This window comes from Silene latifolia, chromosome 7 (assembly GCF_048544455.1).
Source record: "Silene latifolia isolate original U9 population chromosome 7, ASM4854445v1, whole genome shotgun sequence".
Taxonomy (NCBI): domain Eukaryota; kingdom Viridiplantae; phylum Streptophyta; class Magnoliopsida; order Caryophyllales; family Caryophyllaceae; genus Silene; species Silene latifolia.
Window position 1 is genome coordinate 117,635,164 of NC_133532.1, and position 18,555 is coordinate 117,653,718.

Sequence of the window (18,555 nt, forward strand, 5' to 3'; positions counted from 1 at the left end):
AATGGAAAAGGTAAAAATAGAAGCTATCAATATGGACAAAATCTTACTAAATGGTAGCCGTATGCATTAGGATACGGTCTGATACGGAGCATCTAACACCATACAAGTGGAAAAGGTAAAATCGAAAGCTATTAATAGGGACAAAATCTTACAAAATGGTAAGACGTATGCATTTGGAAACGGAGCATCTAACACCGGACGCGTGGAAAAGGTACAAATCGGAAGCTATCGAAGGGGACAAAATCCTACAGGGTATAGCTATCCATTTGGATAGACGATTAGCCAATGCAGTTGCCGACCATAACCCTAAATTTGTTGTTATATTATCCATCATTTTCTTTGCATTAAATATATTTAAAATTATTGCCGGCATGTTAAAGAACGACGTGACAACTAAATATACATGACTTGTTCTTTTGCTAATGCTTGTGCCTTTAAATTCGATACCGAAATCGGTTCTTACAACTCAAAACATATCTTCCTCTTCAATTCAATATCCAGCTACTTTTCTACAATCCCGAAAAAAAAAAAACCCGAAAAATAACAACAAAAAATGGCGTCTGCACGAATTGCAAGGATCGCGATAGAGAATGCACCACCAAAGTTTGTGAAAATCATGAAGCGTAGAAGTTTGAACATGCTAGATACCATTCATGAAGATCAGGAAAAGGAGTGCAGCTTGAGTTCGATGCCAGCAAATTTGAAGAGTAGAACTCTTGCAGATCAACCATCAACATTCTCTTCTTCTTCTTCATCGTCTTCACTTCAAGTGTATTCTAAACTTTTCTGTCGAAGTGGATAAGAAAATGTTAGTACCTTGTTTTGCTTGTGATATTAGTGTTGAAGCAAACGAGTTTTGATCACGGTGAGAGTTATCACCGTTAGTACTTGTATAACTAAGCTTGTCGGTTTTGTTTTTTAAAAAAACCTTCTGTTTTGAAACATATAATGGAAAATGAAGCTTAGAGAAAGTTGTATTTTATTGACAAAACCTTTTCGTAATGCTGTTAAATATTCTAGGACTACATTGGTTTAAAGTTGTTTCATTGCTGCTGTCAAATGCCAAAATTAAGAATGATTAAAGCTTCAAATACGAAAAATCGAAAATAATTGCAATTTGAAATCAGAAAACACTTGATCATTCATCATAATCCCCAGTAGATTACTAGAAAAGGATGCCCTAAAACCAAAATTAGGTTGGCCATAACGTCTAGTCAATACGAGTAACGATGCTAATTAACAAAAATAAATGATGCTCGGCTTCCTGCATGCATAAACGCTTCTAAAGCAAATGAATCACTTACTTGACACGACCATAGTATCAGGAGTCTCAGGGATGACTCCCGTTCCTACTCCGTTAAGCCAGCTTTAGTCCCTTCGTTTGTTGCCTGGTACTTTGGAGACTTATAGGGGAATTTACGTTTCCGTGATTCTTCTGTTTCTACACTTTCTTTCAGTCTATCCAAAGCTGGGCAAATGAAAAAAGATTTAAAAATAGTTGTTTGATAGATCAATGCGAAAATTTCAACATTCTACCACTACATAGTTTTGGATATAGATTAAATGATCACAACTGGCCTTCAACGTACAGATAGGGTTGCGATATTATAATAACTTTGCATATTGAAGGAACATTAAAAACTAATTATATACAGATGATCAAGCAAAAACCTAAAAAACAAATCCACAATATAATACGATAGATTGTGAACAAACAGAATTTCGAGAGCAACAAGTAAACAACGATCTATATTCTATAATAATAAAAAAGCCACAAACAAATTCTCAGATCAAGCCCGAATTTAACATTCAAACTGTTAATGGTAGGTAAAATAATAAAAATAACTAGGAAGAAAGAAGGGAAAGCAAAGTAAACATTCAGTAGACAAAATAGTTTCAAAAGTCGCAAAGATGTGGAATTTTTCTTCTAAAAATTACTACCCAGCAAAAACAAATAATAACAGAATAGAGCCAAAAGAAAGGGTAACTAAGAATATCAAACTGCAACGCGGATCTAAAAAAATAGCTAAAATAGAATTACAAATATTTCTCCAGACTGCCATTAAAATATGACCGGGAAGGGAGACATGAGGCACCAAAAAAAATCCCACAGTACAGCATTAAAATATGATCGGGAAGGGAGACATGAGGCACCAAAAAAAATTCCACAGTACAGCATCTAGAAAATAAATTACCAGACATGTATGCAGACTGAAGGGACTCGATGGACTCCACGGGAAGAGGGTAAACGGTACATGCGCTGCCCACTGATTTTGGTGCTTTCTGCAAGAGTTTTTTGAATCGTGGCTCCTGAAAAAAAACCAGGTATTTACGTACACGAGCAGGCACTAATGTCTTCCAAGTATGTTCAAATCAACAATTTCAACAGTTTTAGAGAAGATATCTTCGCTAAACTAAATAAAAGTCATAGTAAAAGTGGGAAAAAGGCTACTAGTAACAGCAGGAGAGTTGAGTTTAATTGCATTGACCCAGTAGATCTACTCTAGTCATATTCCTGTGACCAGGGAATGCAAGTTTCATATGACCAGTATTATCCGTTTACAAATGATGCAATCAATTTATTCATGGGAACAAGCAGTTAAATTTCCTCATATATTTCAATTTTAATTACCGGCAAGTTTTTGCAAGATAAAATTGAGCGCAAATACAAAGTCATAGCAAGGCCTCATACTTCAGTTTTCCGGAGCAATGTGAAGCAGCATCCAGCTTGCCCTGCTCTAGCTGTTCGCCCAGCCCGATGAATGTAAGATTTTATGTACAGTGGAATATCATAATTAATTACATTTTTAACCCCTTCAACATCCATTCCTCTGGTGAAGTTATCAGAACAAACAAGCACTTCCACTACCCCTTTCCGGAATGCTTTCAATGTTTTGCTGCAACCCAAGAGAAGAGTTTAATTAGATCGGGAAGAATTGCCAATGCACATAAACATGAAATATGTACGAAAAAGAAATATTGCAATATCAAGATACATAAAGCAATGCAGTAAGATGGAAATAGTAACAACAACAGCAAAACTTAATTCACCCGAGCATTGCAGTCAGGATGTTTAAACCTTCACATTGGTCGAGATGTGATGTAGCAGCCCAAATTTAATACTATGATTAAACCTTCACATTCAGTTTCTCGTCAGAAGTCCCTCCTTTTTGGAATAATGTGTTTCTTAGGAAATACATACGACATCCTTTTAGACCTTCTTTCTCTCTATCTCTCTCCTTCCTCTCAATATGCCTTCCAGAAAAAGAAAAGAAAATGCATCCCTTCCATATTTTTCTTTCTATACAGTCAGATTGTTGAAGATCAGAGAAGCAAAAGATCACAGCCTTTTATTGGCATGTCACACAAAAATTAGAAGCACTTTTTATTCTTCAGGATTGTTATATAGAAATTAGAAAAGGACTGCCTAACAAACACTACTAGATCTAGCCAACATAGTTTTAACACGACAAGCAAAATCAGCAAAAAAAAAAGAGGATACATTTAGTTCATCATTCAGGCAAACCTTAAAGATTAAGACAGGGGAAAAAAAGCGATCACTCAGGGACATGATTGTGAGCACGACGGAGTCACTTTGTTCCTACCTTCTCACAGCCTGTCGTTGAGCACCTGAGTAAACTTTGGTATGTAGCTGCAAATCATCAAAATAATTCAGCAGGCTAGATAGCCTATTGGCTGTCTTCACGGAGGATGTAAATATAACACATTTTTCCCCTTTTAACTTCTGAAGCAGTGCTACCAAGTACAGGGACTTATCCTTTGATCCACAAATCTGCATAGATAATATCGAAAGAGAGCGGAAATTTTATATTGCATTGGGATTAGTGATTCTACTCCATGAACAAATAAAGTAAAATCCTGTCACATGACCTGAACCAAGAAAAGGTTCATATAATGAGCATCAAAGAACATTTTTTTTAAGGAAGAATTTGATTGTTACTCAAAGTTCAGCGCCTACAGATCAGACATTACACAATCCATTGAAACACTGTTCATAACAAATAATTAACACCTTAGCATACGAGAACAAGACGTGGTTCCCTATTCCCTATGAAACAACTTCCAATCCCACCCAAACAACAGCAGCAAAAAAAAACTACTACCAGTTTGACAGAGATTCTGTTTCATACTTCATACCTTATCCCTACAATCAATGACAATGCTTCAAAGTGTTACTGACATGCGCCCATGCAGTTAACAAGGGACCCAACAACATTAATTAAGATCCTATTCTCTTCATATACATGAGTAATTAACTCAGTTTTCAACTAGACATCATTGACTATTGTTCCGATTGCATGAAAGGATATCAATGTCCCAGTAACACAACTTACTTGTGCAAAATAATAAGTGAAAAGCAAAATCATAACTTTTTAAAGTCTTGAGAGAATGATATAGCATACCACTTTGTAAGACTCCAGCGTTTTAGGAACTTGATAGCGGCCGGTTGTCAGGAACAATGGGTGATGAAGCTCAAGCTGAGAAAGTTTGCTAGGATCTCTAGTTACTGTTGCAGAAAGAACCATTTTTACAAGCCTGGGGTTACCTTTCCCCTTGAATCCCCTTTCAACCCCACTGCCACATGATGAACAAACCCTTTAGAATCTGAATTAGATGCCAAGTATTGACAGATGCATTAAAGTCATCTAAATTGAGCATTTGCAGTACATTCATCAGCCAAAAACAATTTGAACAAACAAGCATATATCATGCTCGCAATCTCGCATTAACTATGAAAAGAGGCATAGAGTTTCCAAGTTAGGTCATTGATCCACCTAGCTGCCATGTTCAATAAAACAATTCGCTGTAAAGTTTTATCAACACAACTGAGCCCAAGAAGCCCATGTCAAGGTCCATCTTGATCAAAGGCAGGAAGCAAGAAGCATAAAGTCTAATAACTGGCATGGATTAACTGCACTGTGATCATGCGATACGGTGTCAACAAGAATGAACTCATAGAACTTGACAATGAGTACCACCACAGATTCATTGGATCATATGTGAAGTAAAGACTGATGGATCAAGGACGTAGTATTATAGTATTCGAGACACCCACCCATTCAGTAATTGACTAGCCAACCTAGAGGGAGCTTCTTCCATAACTTCCACTGCCTAACTTCCAGCACAAGATTCCAAATGTATACAGCCTATTTTTCTAATGGTACGAAATAACATCAAAAAAATATATTTTTAGCTGTACTCTTTCAAAATAGCTTTGACTATAGCAGTGCCTTCTTCTTTAGGCTTTGTTTAGACACAGAAAAATGGAGGGAAAGGAAGGGGAGAAGAAAGAGAGGGAAGGGAAGGAAGGGGAGAGTTTTTCTTCCAAATCTTTCCTTAGGAAAGATTTCTGATTTGCCTTAACGGAAGGAAATGGGAGGACCCAATTTCCCTCCCCTCAGCATTCCTCTACCTCCGTTTTGCAAACAAAGGAAATTAGCTCCCTTCCCCTCAAATCCCTCAATCCAAACGATCTCTTAGCATGACTATGAATCAGATATGGAAGATCAAACTTCATCTTGATGTAGGCTTTTAACACCAATGAGATCCTGGCCTAGTAGAAGATACTGAGGTCCTATGGGTGATGGCCATACTACTAACGAAATTGTTCGGAAACGGAGGGTCTTAAAAGTCAGGAAAGTGGCTCTTATTTTCTCAATCACTATGAACTCATGGATGCCTTGTGAGTTGTAAGACAAGCTCACTGATGAATGATGGAAGCACTTAGCGTGTCCTAAACAAGACTTCTGGCGAATGTCGTCTGGATTAAATTTTAGGACATGGGAGCAGCAAGGATTGCTTGTTATAGAGATTTGCCTATTTACAGCCTGTGTGTTCAGTTTTGAGCAAGACTCCTGTTTGTTCACAGGGACACATCATTCTTTACAATCAATTTGGGGCTGGATAAAAATAGAACAAGGGATCATGGTTTCTTTTTTGTTTCCCTGACTTTAATATATTTTATACTCAAGTAAAAAGGTGAGAAAGTTAAGAATTAGTATGGAGAACCCAACACCGATAGAAAAATATCACTATCAAAGTTCAACACAACGCATCATACATAAAGGCCACCAACAACAGTCTTTGAACAAAGTAAAAGGTACTGTTCATCATATGCCAAAATGAAGGGGGAGGTAATTATTGTTATACTCACACTCTTCTGATTGTCCTGAAGGAATCACAAAATGCTGTAGAGAAAGCTTTGACATGAGGAGCAGATACCTCGTCACTTGATTGGACCAGCTTAAGGACACTGGGCAACCACGACTGATATGCCTCCCTGAGTAACCGATCGGTTTCATCAACGACCTGTAATAAAAAAATTGAGGAATATAAACAATCAAAATTATGTCATATTTAGCAACAGGGATTGTTTTTGTTTTTTAAGAAAGGTTTTCAGCAACTGGGACTCGCAAGCACTAATTTACATAAACACACAACCATGGCTCACATCCCCGACGGATATATACAGTCAAAATTATGTCAGATTCAGCAACAGGGACTGTCTTTGGTTTTTGAGAAAAATATTCAGCGACTAGGACTGTCAAAAAGCAGTATCTTAGTATACACATCTATATGTTTGAAGGAATGTTTATAGCCGCATCTGCAGCAAATAGGAAATCAAGTGCTTATCCATCAATGATCAAGAATGAAGAACACTTTATAATATGAAAGTGACATCCTACCCCATATGTATCAATAGCTCCTTTCAATAAGTATGGACTTACAAACTTTAAACAGCATGTGACAGAAAACCTAGAGAGACTAGACTATTTGTAAGTCTACAGTAAATGTAAGGGCATGAGCAAACCTGACTAAAAGCGATAATACAGCTTTAGTCTGGACATGATTTAGAGTCCATGTCAACTAAAATGAATAGTCATAAGATCCATCAATCCCCTTGTATTTATATTTTAATAAAAGTTCAAGCCACCCTTTTTTTATCAAATCTCAAGATAATTACACTCCATTATTGACCTCCTTTACACAAAATTCGAGTTTCTTCGAAGTTTAAAACGCCCCCTAAAAAGCATATTAATAAGCTTAAAAGGCTCCCAAAATGGTAGATTATTAACAGCTAGGAAACTAGCCATATTCTTCTTAACTTCCTGGAAATCACCTTTATCACCCATTTCCTAGCCAACATATGCAAGTCGCACAAGATAAAAACTAGCCAACTATCTAGTCATCTAGTGCATAACTTACCTTAACAATGGCCTATATCAAACAAACCACTTCCTAGAGATATCATGGCTGCTAACAAAATCAGGGAGACAAAATCCATTTCACCTTGGTTTGCGAGACACACGAAAAGTAAACTCCTGTCTATGATGATACTAGATCTTTGACCTTAACAGTTAAGGACGTGTCCAAGCATGAAGAAAGCATGAACTTTGAACAAAAACTGTAGTAAAAAAAAATTAAAAAAATTGGTAGGTCATATTTCATACACCCTGTACTATAACAGATAACATAGTAACTCCTGCAGTGCTCTTTCTATATGCAATGGACTCAGATTAAAGGATAAGGTACCTACAAGATATCGCAGGTGCTCAAGCGTGAAGCCCTTGGTAGTATTTATATGGTCCATAAGCCTCCCTGGAGTAGCTATCAAGATGTCCACCGCACTCTCCAATCTTATGGCATGATCATCCGGATCGTAACAGAAACCAGCCTCAAATTTAGGTCTTTTAATTAGTGTTGAAATTTCATCTGACACTGAGGACTGCCCAACAGCCAAACCAACAGACAAGCCCACGGCAGGAGCAAGGGCAGAAAAAACTTCCTTTACCTGAAATATTTGAAGTAAATATCTGAAGTTCTGAACATAAAAACCTTTATAAAGTAAAACAGCATCAATAAACAACAATTAAAATTATTAGTTCTGTTCTCCTGCAAAAGTGAAAGTCATATACTCAATGATCAGCTGAAGAGAACTATGAAAAGATTCCAACTGCTCGACTATGCAAGAACCATTATCTGATAAAAATCACATTCCAACTTTGGATTGCATTCCACTAAGTCTGTAACTAGGTTGCAGAACACATTGCAAAAGACCAGTGCAGAACATCATTTTCAGAAATGCAGTAAAGAAAGTAAGATAATAAGGTGCATGATACAGAAAACAATTTCAGACAATTCTCTATGAGTGGTGGAAAGTAACGATCACACGTACTTCCAGTAAAGTTAAAATACCACTATTATTTGGCTTTGGAATATGATAGGACAAAGAAAAATAGCTCCCAAACCTATAATGCTTCTTGTTTTTCTGAAGTTGTAGTTGATCGGCACAGTTTTTGAAAATCGGCATCTTTCTATTTAGGCCTTTTGGGTAAGGTATTCTACATGTACAAATGAACCCCCTACCTACCTACCACGCCATAGGCGAGAATCTTCGAGGCAATAGGGTAATGTTATTCGCAGGGAAATGTAATGATCCTTATCAACAAACATGCTAGATCATGAAATTACTTTTCCAGCATGGAAAATGAAACACATCGCCGTGATCAAAATCCATTAAGAAGTACATGTTAATTGAGACCCACTATCCTTCTCTTTTACATCTTTTTTCTTAAAAGCAAGGTTATATTCCATCGTGAAACACCAGTAACTCTAGCTGCGAGATACAGAACCTTACCATAAAAGAACACACAGTTCTGACTTCTGAAACAGGAAAAAAAATAAAAAAATAAAAAATCAGGGTTTAAGATTAGTAAGCCATTCTCTGTCCATCGCTTACAATTACAATCCAAGTAGTGATGTTGTTAAGCCTGACAAACTTTGCTTTAGGAAAACTACATTTAGCATTCTCCAAACGTCACAAAAACATTGCGGCAAAACTGGCAAAATGCACATAACCATCTTCCTTTATCTGCTGGTCATTAAACAACCCAAAATGAAACAGTTCTCTAAATATTATTGCTGAGCCCATACTACTGTAATATAACATTCACAAGTTTTTTTCCCATAATCCATGGCCTAGATCCTTATTACCAATGTTACTCCAACACTTCACTATGGTCGTGGGTCTGACACGACCTATAACAATTCATTTTAGACCAACAAATTGAAAACTTCACTAAAAAAAGCCGTATCCAACACTCTGAAACTTGCAGCAGAATCAGAGTAACATTGCTTATTATAATTGAAGAGATTCAACTGGTCCATCAGATAAGAACTCTACCAGAACATTAGAAAGTGCAATAATCTGTATCATTAGTCAGAGCGCTCGTTCAATCTCCTGACAACCCTCTTAACACTATCTTGTCTCTTGTTCAAGGAATGACTTTAAAGCAAAGATATTCCTCAGAAGAAGCAAATCAAAAAGTAACAAAGATGCGGGTCAGAAAATAAAGAATGAAAGTTGTGGAAAGTAAACCTGTACAGCTAGATCACGAGTAGGTAGCACCACCAACGCACGCAGACATTTTACAGAACGACTTGCTAGCATTTGCACAATAGGAAGAGCATAAGCCAACGTCTTCCCGCTACCAGTAGGTGCATCTACACAAAGGTCTCGCTCAAAAGCCCCAGGACCAATAGTCTCCTGCCAAACTGCTACTTGCACTGGAAAGAGTGAAGAGAACCCCATTTTCTTTAAAGCCTCTTGCAACCTGCAGCAGTTGGATTCGTGGGCTATCAACCTCAATAAATCCCATCAATAGATACATCCCTTCTAGTTCAATAACAATGGAAATTTTTTATTTCTAAATTCAACTTTGACCAACGATATCTCTGGATTCTCTAACAACTCCTCCCTCCGTCCTAATCTGTTTACCTTCTTTTATTCATTGTGAGGGGTATTTTAATCAAAGGTAAACAAATGAATGGGATAGAAGGAGTATAGAATTATAAAACACAATTACTCCCCATTATGAACGTATCAATGCTATCTTCATTATATACTCCCTTTGTCCCGTTCATTTGTTTACCTTTCTATATTGGGAATATTTTTGAAGGGTAATTTGATCATCCACATAACCAATTGTCCACTTGTCACTAAAGTCCACCACCCCTAAATGGTCCCTTCCCCTCTCCTTGGTCTTTGTACCAAAACCAAAAGTAAATAAATGACCGGGACGGAGGGAGTATATTCTAACTGTATTGGAGACTAATCATACTACCTGTGTTCTTAGAAAACAGCATGTACAAACTGGTTAACAATGACAATACAACAACAACGTTACCCCAGTGCCTTGAAGGGCTCTTCCATATTGCGGGGTAAGGGGGTCGGATGTGTAAATGAAATTGAAAGAAGCAAATATGCAAATAGGGAGTACCTGGGGTCAAGGAAAGGGAGGAGAGCGATAGGAGATTCGTCAACGAGGTTGATATTAACCGGCTTTCTCATCCATGCCAGCACTGGTTCACTCTTTTGCGTTTGAATTTCAGTTTCAGCCATTGCTTGAAGCTAAAAACAGAAGAGTGCAATAGACAGCAAAACAAGCTCTATAAGACTTTATAGTAACTCCAAAAAATCATTATAAAAATTCCTAGGGTTTGGTCATAGACCAAGTTTTCTCATTCGGCCAAACCACAAACAGAATTTTCGATCAAAACATTCAAATGGATATATTCTGTGTGGTGAATGAAATAGCACGAATCAAATCACAAAATCAGTAATTATTTGTTTACAACACAAAAAATGCATCACACAGTTAGCAAAAGTGAGAGATTACATACGAAAACCTAGACAGCCAGTAAAGAGCCTTAGTTATGACGGGAGGGGGCCGCCCTGCTGATTATTTTAGTCCATGTATAGTTTAGTGAATAAATTACCATTCTCCCCAGTGGCAGAGCCAGGATTTGCCGTTAGGGGGGGGGGGGGGGGGGGTTAGGGGGGGGGGGGGGGGCAAAATGATAATGCCGTAAAGTAAAATCGAAAATTTTAACTAAGAAATCCGAATTTTCCAATGTCCAGCGGGGGCGAGCGCCCTTGCTAGCCCCCTAAATCCGCCACTGATTCGGCCCCCTTGACCGCTCGGTGGTTGAGTAATACTCCCGTATGGAAGGACAATTACACTATCTTCCTCCATTACCAATTTCCATCTACAACTACCATCAATTTCCTCCATTTTTTTAGTTCATTTAGGCTCTATTACTCCGGTAATAATTAACCACATCCCAAGCAAGCCCGTAGTATTCATACACAAAATCAGTTGTTTAAATATTAGCCCCCTAATCAAAATTGTTTATTGTTCAACGCACAAACAGCAACACGAACAAACATTGGTTATTTGAAAAAAAACGCGGAAAGCAAAGAAGACCGGTATAGCTAAACAGTTAATGATTGTTAGCACAGACATTAAGGAGAACGTACCTGTTGACTGTTGTGAAAACGATGAAACAGGAGAACTGAGGACAGTGAGGAGGCTGGGGTGCGGGTGGGGGTGGACTGGTGGAGGCAGGGTGAATACGCTTGATAATTGGTGTCCCCGCAATTGAAGTGTTTTTTTTTTTTTTTTATCTTTTTTGGCTTTCTTTTCGGACTCTCCAAATAAGTTTTGGTCTTCAAGTGGACCGGACCAAATAAAAACTAGGTCGTGTTTTTTTTACGCAATTGCTAAATTTCGCACACACGAGAAAAAGGATTACGCATCTGATGTAATACCTCAAACCTTGTAGTTTTTGAGCATATACACATTTTTTTCCGAGCATATTACCATTTATAAATATAGTTTTTGAGCAATATTATATTTTTTTAGTATATTGTTTTAGTAAATGTGCTCAAAAACTTTATACTAAAGCAAGACTCAAAAACTTTAAAATAAAACTCAAAAAATAAACAATAAGAGGTACTAGGATGTATAGTCTATGAACTGCGCACACACTTTTACTATATCTTACACATTTTTCACCATTATTCCGTTATTGCCCTTTTTATAAAAAAAAAATAAAAAATAAAATAAAAACCGTCCAGTTCCTCACCATTACCCGACCACCCATTCCCCAGCCATGACCACCCATCTCCCAACCTCGACGACCATTGTGCACCGTCGAACACCCATCTCGATTAGAATCGTCACAAACCGTCACCACCTCCCCCTATTATCGACAATTAGGGTTTCGATTGCCTTGGGTTGTTGAAGTGGTGGTTGGGGGTCGTCAGGCGGAGTAAGATGGTTGGAGGGGCGGCATCGAGTGGTAGTGCCAGGCAGGTGTCGCCGAGTATGGTGGTTCCTGTAGGTTGCAGGCACGGGGAGGAGGTTGTCGACTCAGGGATGGTAGCAAGGAGAGGTGGTCGGCGGGGGTGGGGTTGCAGATGGATGGTCGGCGAGGATTGGGCTGTGGAATGGTGGTCGACGTGCTAGGAGGGTGGTGGGGAAGGAGTTGTCGGGGTTGGGATTTAGGCAGTTTGGTTTCTTTGTTTTTTTTCTCTCTCCTGTTTCTCTCATGGGGGTGAGAAATGAGAGGAGCATACTCGGTATAGAGGGATCAAATGTGCGGGATTAAGTAAAATGATGTGCGGGATTTAGCAACTCCCTTTTTTTTATTGAAAAAATCTGAACGGGATAGAATTTAACGAAATTGATCTTAATTAGGCTAAATTGTATAAAGCTACGTTGAACTGAATGAAACTGAGAGGGTAATAATTCATTTGAAAATAACTTAGTTAAACACTCAACCAAACACTCTCGAAATATTTTTATGTATATTATCCTGTTTTAGTCTTGATTCAAGTTTAGTGAGTTACACTATTTACATTTTAAAAACTCGAACCTAGTACCTCATATTAAGTTGAAACAACCTTTTATAAGCTTTAACAATTACACTATCGCATCCTTTTAATTCAAACTTATCTATGGTCTTAATTGTTTTCTCATGTACGAGTTTTTTGGTCATAATATTTTCCTACCTTGCCCTTTTTGTAAAACCCAAGAAAAAAATTCCCCTTCCTCTCAAAATTAATCAAAGTCATCAAATCACTGAGTGATGAATATAAATTCTCATATATGAGCAAGTAATTGTCCTAACCTCATTAGCTAAACTTTAATTATGTTTTGTTGCAAGTTAAATAAATGTTTGAATTAGAAAATAAGGTGTTCCGGGTGTAACTCCAGAGCAAGTATTGTTACCACCCGTGGCTTGTAGAATAATGCCTTTGGTTGGATCCTTCTTGTCCTTATCGTTCCTCTCGGCCTCTCCTGCAACAATGAACGAACTGAGGGCTTGGCTTTGTGCCAAGCGTACTCACTCCGACGCCCAAGTCAGTAAACTCAAGGGATTAAGTTGTGTTACTTGGCTAGATATGTATTGTAGAGAGATGAGGGAGATAATACCAGTTTATGTGTGATATTAGGTTTAGTTGTGGGATGTCTTGGATTCTTTCCTCAATGAAGGTTGAGGAGTATTTATAGGCTTTCACCTTTTGTCACGTAGTGGCCAAGTGGCCAAGTGGCTTATCAGGTGGAAAGACCGTTCTACCCTCGGCCGATGGACCTACGGCGGGCGCCGAGGTCTTGGATGTGAGTACGCGGGTATGTGCCCCGGTGGCGGGTTGCCATGCCGATACCCTGCAGCTAGCAGGCCGATGGAATTTTGCATCGGCTAAGCGAGGCTAAGTCGTTGACTTCTTTGTGGATATCTTTGACCTTGCTCGGTGTGTTGACTTGGTCGGCGGTGCGAATATGCCCCATCAATTTGCCCCGAGCGTAGTCATGCCGTGGTATGGGCTCGATGTACAACGAGCGTATATTCGCGAGTAAATTTGGAAATCTTTCTGTATCGGTGTCTCCTGGTGTATCGGCGTGGCTCTTGTTAGGCCGCTTCATATACCATATCCCCCCTCCACATGGATGCGTAAAAGGTATCCGATGTGGAAAAGAACATGACGCTGGCCGAGACCAGGGCTGAGAGTGCCGGTTGATTTGGATTGCCCCCGGCCGGTGCTTCCTGGCTTGGTTGATCGGTAGCCGGCGGATACTAGAAACCTATGAATTTGTTTGAGGGAGATGAACAGTCGAAGAGATGTGAATAGGCGTGTTGAAGACGCTTGGTCACTGTTGCATTGATTGACATTCAACTGTTGCGACGATTGACATTCCGCGGTTGCATGCTTGACACGTGTGTGTTCGCTGATTGGTTGACGCTTCATGGGTTGTGCCCTGATTGGTCCTTCTTCATGGGCTTTTCTCTATAAATAGGGTAGTTATTCCGTGATTTTGGCCTCCATTTTATTTTCGAAAATTTTTCTCTTAAAACCTTCATCTCTCCAAACTTTCAAGGGTTTTCTTCTTAATCTTCGGAGTATTTGATCCGGCGAGTGTTTTTCTTTGAGGTAAGCAAGCAAACTTTTCATTTTCCTTAATAATTTGTTGTGAATCATGTCTTCTCACGATCTTGGACCTAGTAAAACTGCGTCGGGGGCCCTAGGTCTCCTTCTCTGAAGTTGATCCTCAAATTCGGAGGAATGGGAGGATTCCAGACTCTTTTGGTGATCTTGGTGATGATTTTGGTGATGATGCGGAAAGGTCTCGTCTTAGTGAGGGGAGACAAGATCGTCATGGATCACGGCTATGTCTGTAAGATCCATCTTGATCGCGCTTGGTCCCGTAAGCTTGCCGTTGCTCGGCGGGAAACTTCTCGAGGATCATTTTTTTCTTTGGTAGGGGTACGAAATTGTTATCCGAGGAGGGTCGGGCCGTATGTTGTCCTCCGTCGGAACATCTTGGTGTATACCTCCGGCATTTGGAGTACGGGCTCCGGTTCATTGAATGGGTACGTTGTGGCCATAATTAGAGCCATGAACGTTCTTTGTTGCCCCGCACCTGGCCGCCATGAGGACCATCATTGGCTTTGTCGGCTTTGTCTTTTTAAAGGGGAGGCTCGACGGTGAATTTATTCCGCCGACTCCATCATCTCAAATCACTCTCTCGGCCGTGTTGGATGGTACGAGTGTACGAGACGGAGCGGGGTTATGTCTCTATTTGACAAACCTTCTTCTTGCAAGGTGGCAAGGTCGGTGGGTGTATGTCAAAGTGCCGAATGACTATCCCATTTGCCCGTTCCTTCCGGCACCGAGGTTAATTTGCGGTGTGAGACTAGGGCGGAGCATGACGGATGGGTCACTCGGAAGCATCTTAAAATGGATGCTAGCAGGGTCCCTCTTACGGAGGATGAGAGGTGCAATGAGGCTCTTTGAGGTGGACAAGCGTGGGATCCGAAAAGATGGATTCCCGACGCGAGATCATTCTTGAGGATGAGCCGCTTTGCTATGTCGGCCTCATACCGGCCCTAGCACGGGGTGAGTGGGGTCGGTGTGAGGCCCTCCGTCGCTCTCAATGTTTCTTTGTCTTCGAATTTCGATTCATTTCTTCTTCTTGACTCTTGCTTTGTTTCTTTCGTAGACCACTTTGGACCGGACTTATCTGAGGATCTTCTTCGGAGAATGGGGCTGCACAAAGATAAAAGCTGTTTCGACTTGCATCCCAAGTGCGACCCATGACCCATGAGGATGTCGCCGGACGATCTCATGGGCAATGGTGAAGGTCTTGAGCAAAGAGGAGGCGCAGGCGAGGGTTGTTAGCGGCGTGGTGCGTCGGACGCGGAAAACAAGGCCCTCGGTGGCAACGGCGTCGACACCGGCTTCAACTCCCATCCCCTCCCTTAAAAAGATGGAGATTGTTGAGATTCCCGATGAGGGGGATTCGACGCGAGAGGGATCTCCCCTTATCCGTAAGAGGAAAGGGACGACTTTCTCCGGCGGCAAGGAAGTGCCTCCTCCGGTCAAGAAGGCCAAACATGGTACCTATCTAGCTCGTGGCTTAAATTCAGCCGTGCCACTAGGTATTTCGATGGGTCGACATCGACATCGATGTTTTAACCGAATTTGCAGATCGGCCCGCGATCGGCTATTGCCACGTTGGGCGGCGGCGGTGGGGTCCCTGCACGAGGTTGGTGGTCAAGGCACCACCGTCAACCCTTCATCCCAGAAGGCTTTCGTCTCCCAGCCGCAGGCTAGTGGCCAGATTGCCACCACCGTCCCTTCATCCCAGAAGGCTTCCGTCTCCGAGCTTATAGAGGAGGGTACGAAGCTTATTAGGGAGGCGGCGAGGTGGAACGTGGCTACCCATTTGCTCGTCTCGGGAGCAAGAGAAGGCCGTGGCTCGGGGCCATTCATGAGCGTAATGCCACTAAGCGGTGGCTGCATCGGCGAAGCGGGTCTCCTAAATGAGCGAGAGGCTTAGGGAAGAAGGCGAGAAGGCGCTCTTGGCGGAGGGAAAACTCGGGGAGGACGCTGAAAAGGAGGTCCTCACGAGAGGGCTAAAGCCGAGGCTGCGGCCGCCGAAGCTGCGGCTGGCGAGGAAATGTGAGCTCGCTCGGGCGTGCCGACCTCTACCTCAGCAGAGGAACGAGTCCCGGGACTGTTTAAGGCTCGGGCGGAGGTGGTTCGGGGCAGAGATGCCATTATCAAGCAAAAAGAGGCGGACATCGAGATCCGCAAACCGACATGCTTCCCAAGCGTGCGCCAAGTTCGGATTTGGCCGAAGACGCTGCTAGGGAAGTTATCGGGAGCTTTTCCCTCTTGATGGTTCCTTCCGACGTGGGGCGGAGGTTCGACGCGTTGCTTGATGACAAGCTCGAGGCTAAGGAGAAAGCCGCGGTGGAGGAGGCCAAGGAGGCGGTGAAGGCGAAGATGGAGAGGGAGGCGGCCGCGGAAAAGGCAGCTCTTGCTGAGAAGGCTAGGGTAGCTAAAGAAGAAGCCGAAAGGATGAGGGCGGTGAGGATCGAGGCCAAGGCCGAGGGCCGCGAGGAAAGATTTCTTTGGGTTTCTGCCGAGGAAGATGCGGCTTGATGAGAACAAGTTTGACAGATCTGTTTGACTCCTCACGTGCTACCTCGTCGCTTGATGAGAACAAGTTTACAAGAGATCTGCTTTTGTCGGGGCCAACTACTCAGCCCTTCCTTCCTTTGCCTCTTGATACATGAACATAGTGATAGTTTTTGTCTTCTTTTTGTACAACCTCGGTAGGTCGTGTTTCGGCTTATCCCTATGGGGACGGCCGTCGTCCGTATTCTTTTCACTTGTAATTTTGTAACTTATCTTCTAATAATGGTTCGTTTCTTTCGCCTTCGGCTTGGCCGAGGTCTTTATCTTATCCTTGTCGAATTGTCTTCTGTATTCCTAATTGAGCGCCCCTTTTGTTTCCGCCTCGGCTTGGCGTGGTCGTTTTAAGTGCGTATCTCAAGCGTGTTTCGACGCTTCCAAGACACTTCGTCTGTTTCTGCGAGTGTAGCGTGTGATGGCCGTTGCTGTCATGGTATCCACCTTATGAGGGTGATTGCCGCTCTTGTTGGATGGGCAGTGTGGGCCGGCTCTGGTTTCTTGACGAGACCGCCGCTCTTGTCGGTATGTGATGTGTGAGCGGCGTCATTTCTTGATAGCGTGTTACGTGGCGTCTACCACTTGGAGTACTGCGACGGCATCAAACCTCTTGGGGTGGCTGCCGTGGCGTCTACTACTTGGGGTGACTGCGACGGCGCTAATTTCTTGACGAGAGAATGCCGCTCTTGTCGGTATGACGAGTGTGGCCGGCGTCATTTCTTGATAGCGTGTTACGTGGCGTCTACCACTTGGAGTAGCTGCGACGGCATCAAACCTCTTGGGGTGACTGCCGTGGCGTCTACTACTTGGGGTGGCTCAACGACAGCGCTAATTTCTTGACAGAGAATGCCGCTCTTGTCGGTATGACGGAGTGTGGCGGCGTCTGTTTCTTGATAGAGACCGCCGCTCTTGTCGGTATGACAGTATGAGCCGGCGTCTGTTTCTTGATAGCGTGTTACGTGGCGTCTACCACTTGGAGTGACTGCGACGGCATCAAACCTCTTGGGGTGACTGCCGTGGCGTCTACTACAGGGTGCTGCGGACGGCGCTAATTTCTTGACAGAGGATGCCGCTCTTGTCGGTATGACAGTGTGAGCCGGCGTCTATTTCTTGATATAGACCGCCGCTCTTGTCGGTATGACGAGTGTGTGGCGTCTATTTCTTGATATAGACCACCGCTCTTGTCGGTATGACAGTGTGTGTGAGCGTCTATTTCTTGATAAATAAGCGATGGGAAAATTTTGTTTTGATGGAAGGCGCGGGTGGTTTTTCACTAGGTAAAAACATGCGTTGGGGTGTCCCCTGACTATCTTGGACACCTCCGTAGCTACATAAATTTTACAAGATTACCAATGCCCTAACGGCTCATCCTAGGCACATCCCCCCAATCGCCACTAGTCGTATCCATGAGGTCGCCTCCTGCTTTGTAAGGACGGGCTTTTTCCTTTTCGGACTTCTTCGCCTCTTTGAGGATTGCGGGTTGCGGCCTCGGGCGGCTATCCGGACGTTGACCACCTCATCCTTCTCGTCTTTGGAGACGAGCTTACGCGCTTCCCCGGTCGAGACATACATCAGTGTTAGGGCCCGGATGGACATCACTGCGTCAGCCTCGCTCAGGGTGACTCGGCCTATGAGAACGTTGTAGGCGGACGAGCCGTCAATGACGACGAACTCAGCTAGGATATTTTTAGCCGCGTTCTTCTCGCCGA

General features: G+C 42.1%; 1 protein-coding gene across 1 annotated transcript; it reads right to left on the minus strand.

The window, feature by feature from the left end:
• Positions 1 to 301: 301 nt before the first annotated feature.
• On the minus strand, positions 302 to 11,486 carry LOC141592715 (DEAD-box ATP-dependent RNA helicase 1). Its single transcript, XM_074413492.1, has 11 exons — positions 11,342 to 11,486; positions 10,302 to 10,432; positions 9,401 to 9,635; positions 7,559 to 7,813; positions 6,176 to 6,330; positions 4,425 to 4,596; positions 3,606 to 3,793; positions 2,693 to 2,897; positions 2,196 to 2,310; positions 1,305 to 1,468; positions 302 to 786 (listed from the first exon to the last, which is right to left on the minus strand). Exons 2-10 carry the CDS (start codon positions 10,421 to 10,423, stop codon positions 1,350 to 1,352), a joined length of 1,566 nt encoding a protein of 521 aa, XP_074269593.1. The 5' UTR covers positions 10,424 to 10,432; positions 11,342 to 11,486; the 3' UTR covers positions 302 to 786; positions 1,305 to 1,349.
• Between the last annotated feature and the right edge of the window lie 7,069 nt (positions 11,487 to 18,555).

Coding starts and splice junctions, on each gene's coding strand:
- LOC141592715 (XM_074413492.1), bottom strand. CDS start 10,423: ATGGCTGAAACTGAAATTCAAACGCAAAAGAGTGAACCAGTGCTGGCA. Junction 4,597..6,175: donor TTCAGGACAATCAGAAGAGT/GTGAGTATAACA, acceptor ATCATGTGGCAG/TGGGGTTGAAAGGGGATTCA. Junction 2,898..3,605: donor CAACGACAGGCTGTGAGAAG/GTAGGAACAAAG, acceptor CTTGGGTTGCAG/CAAAACATTGAAAGCATTCC.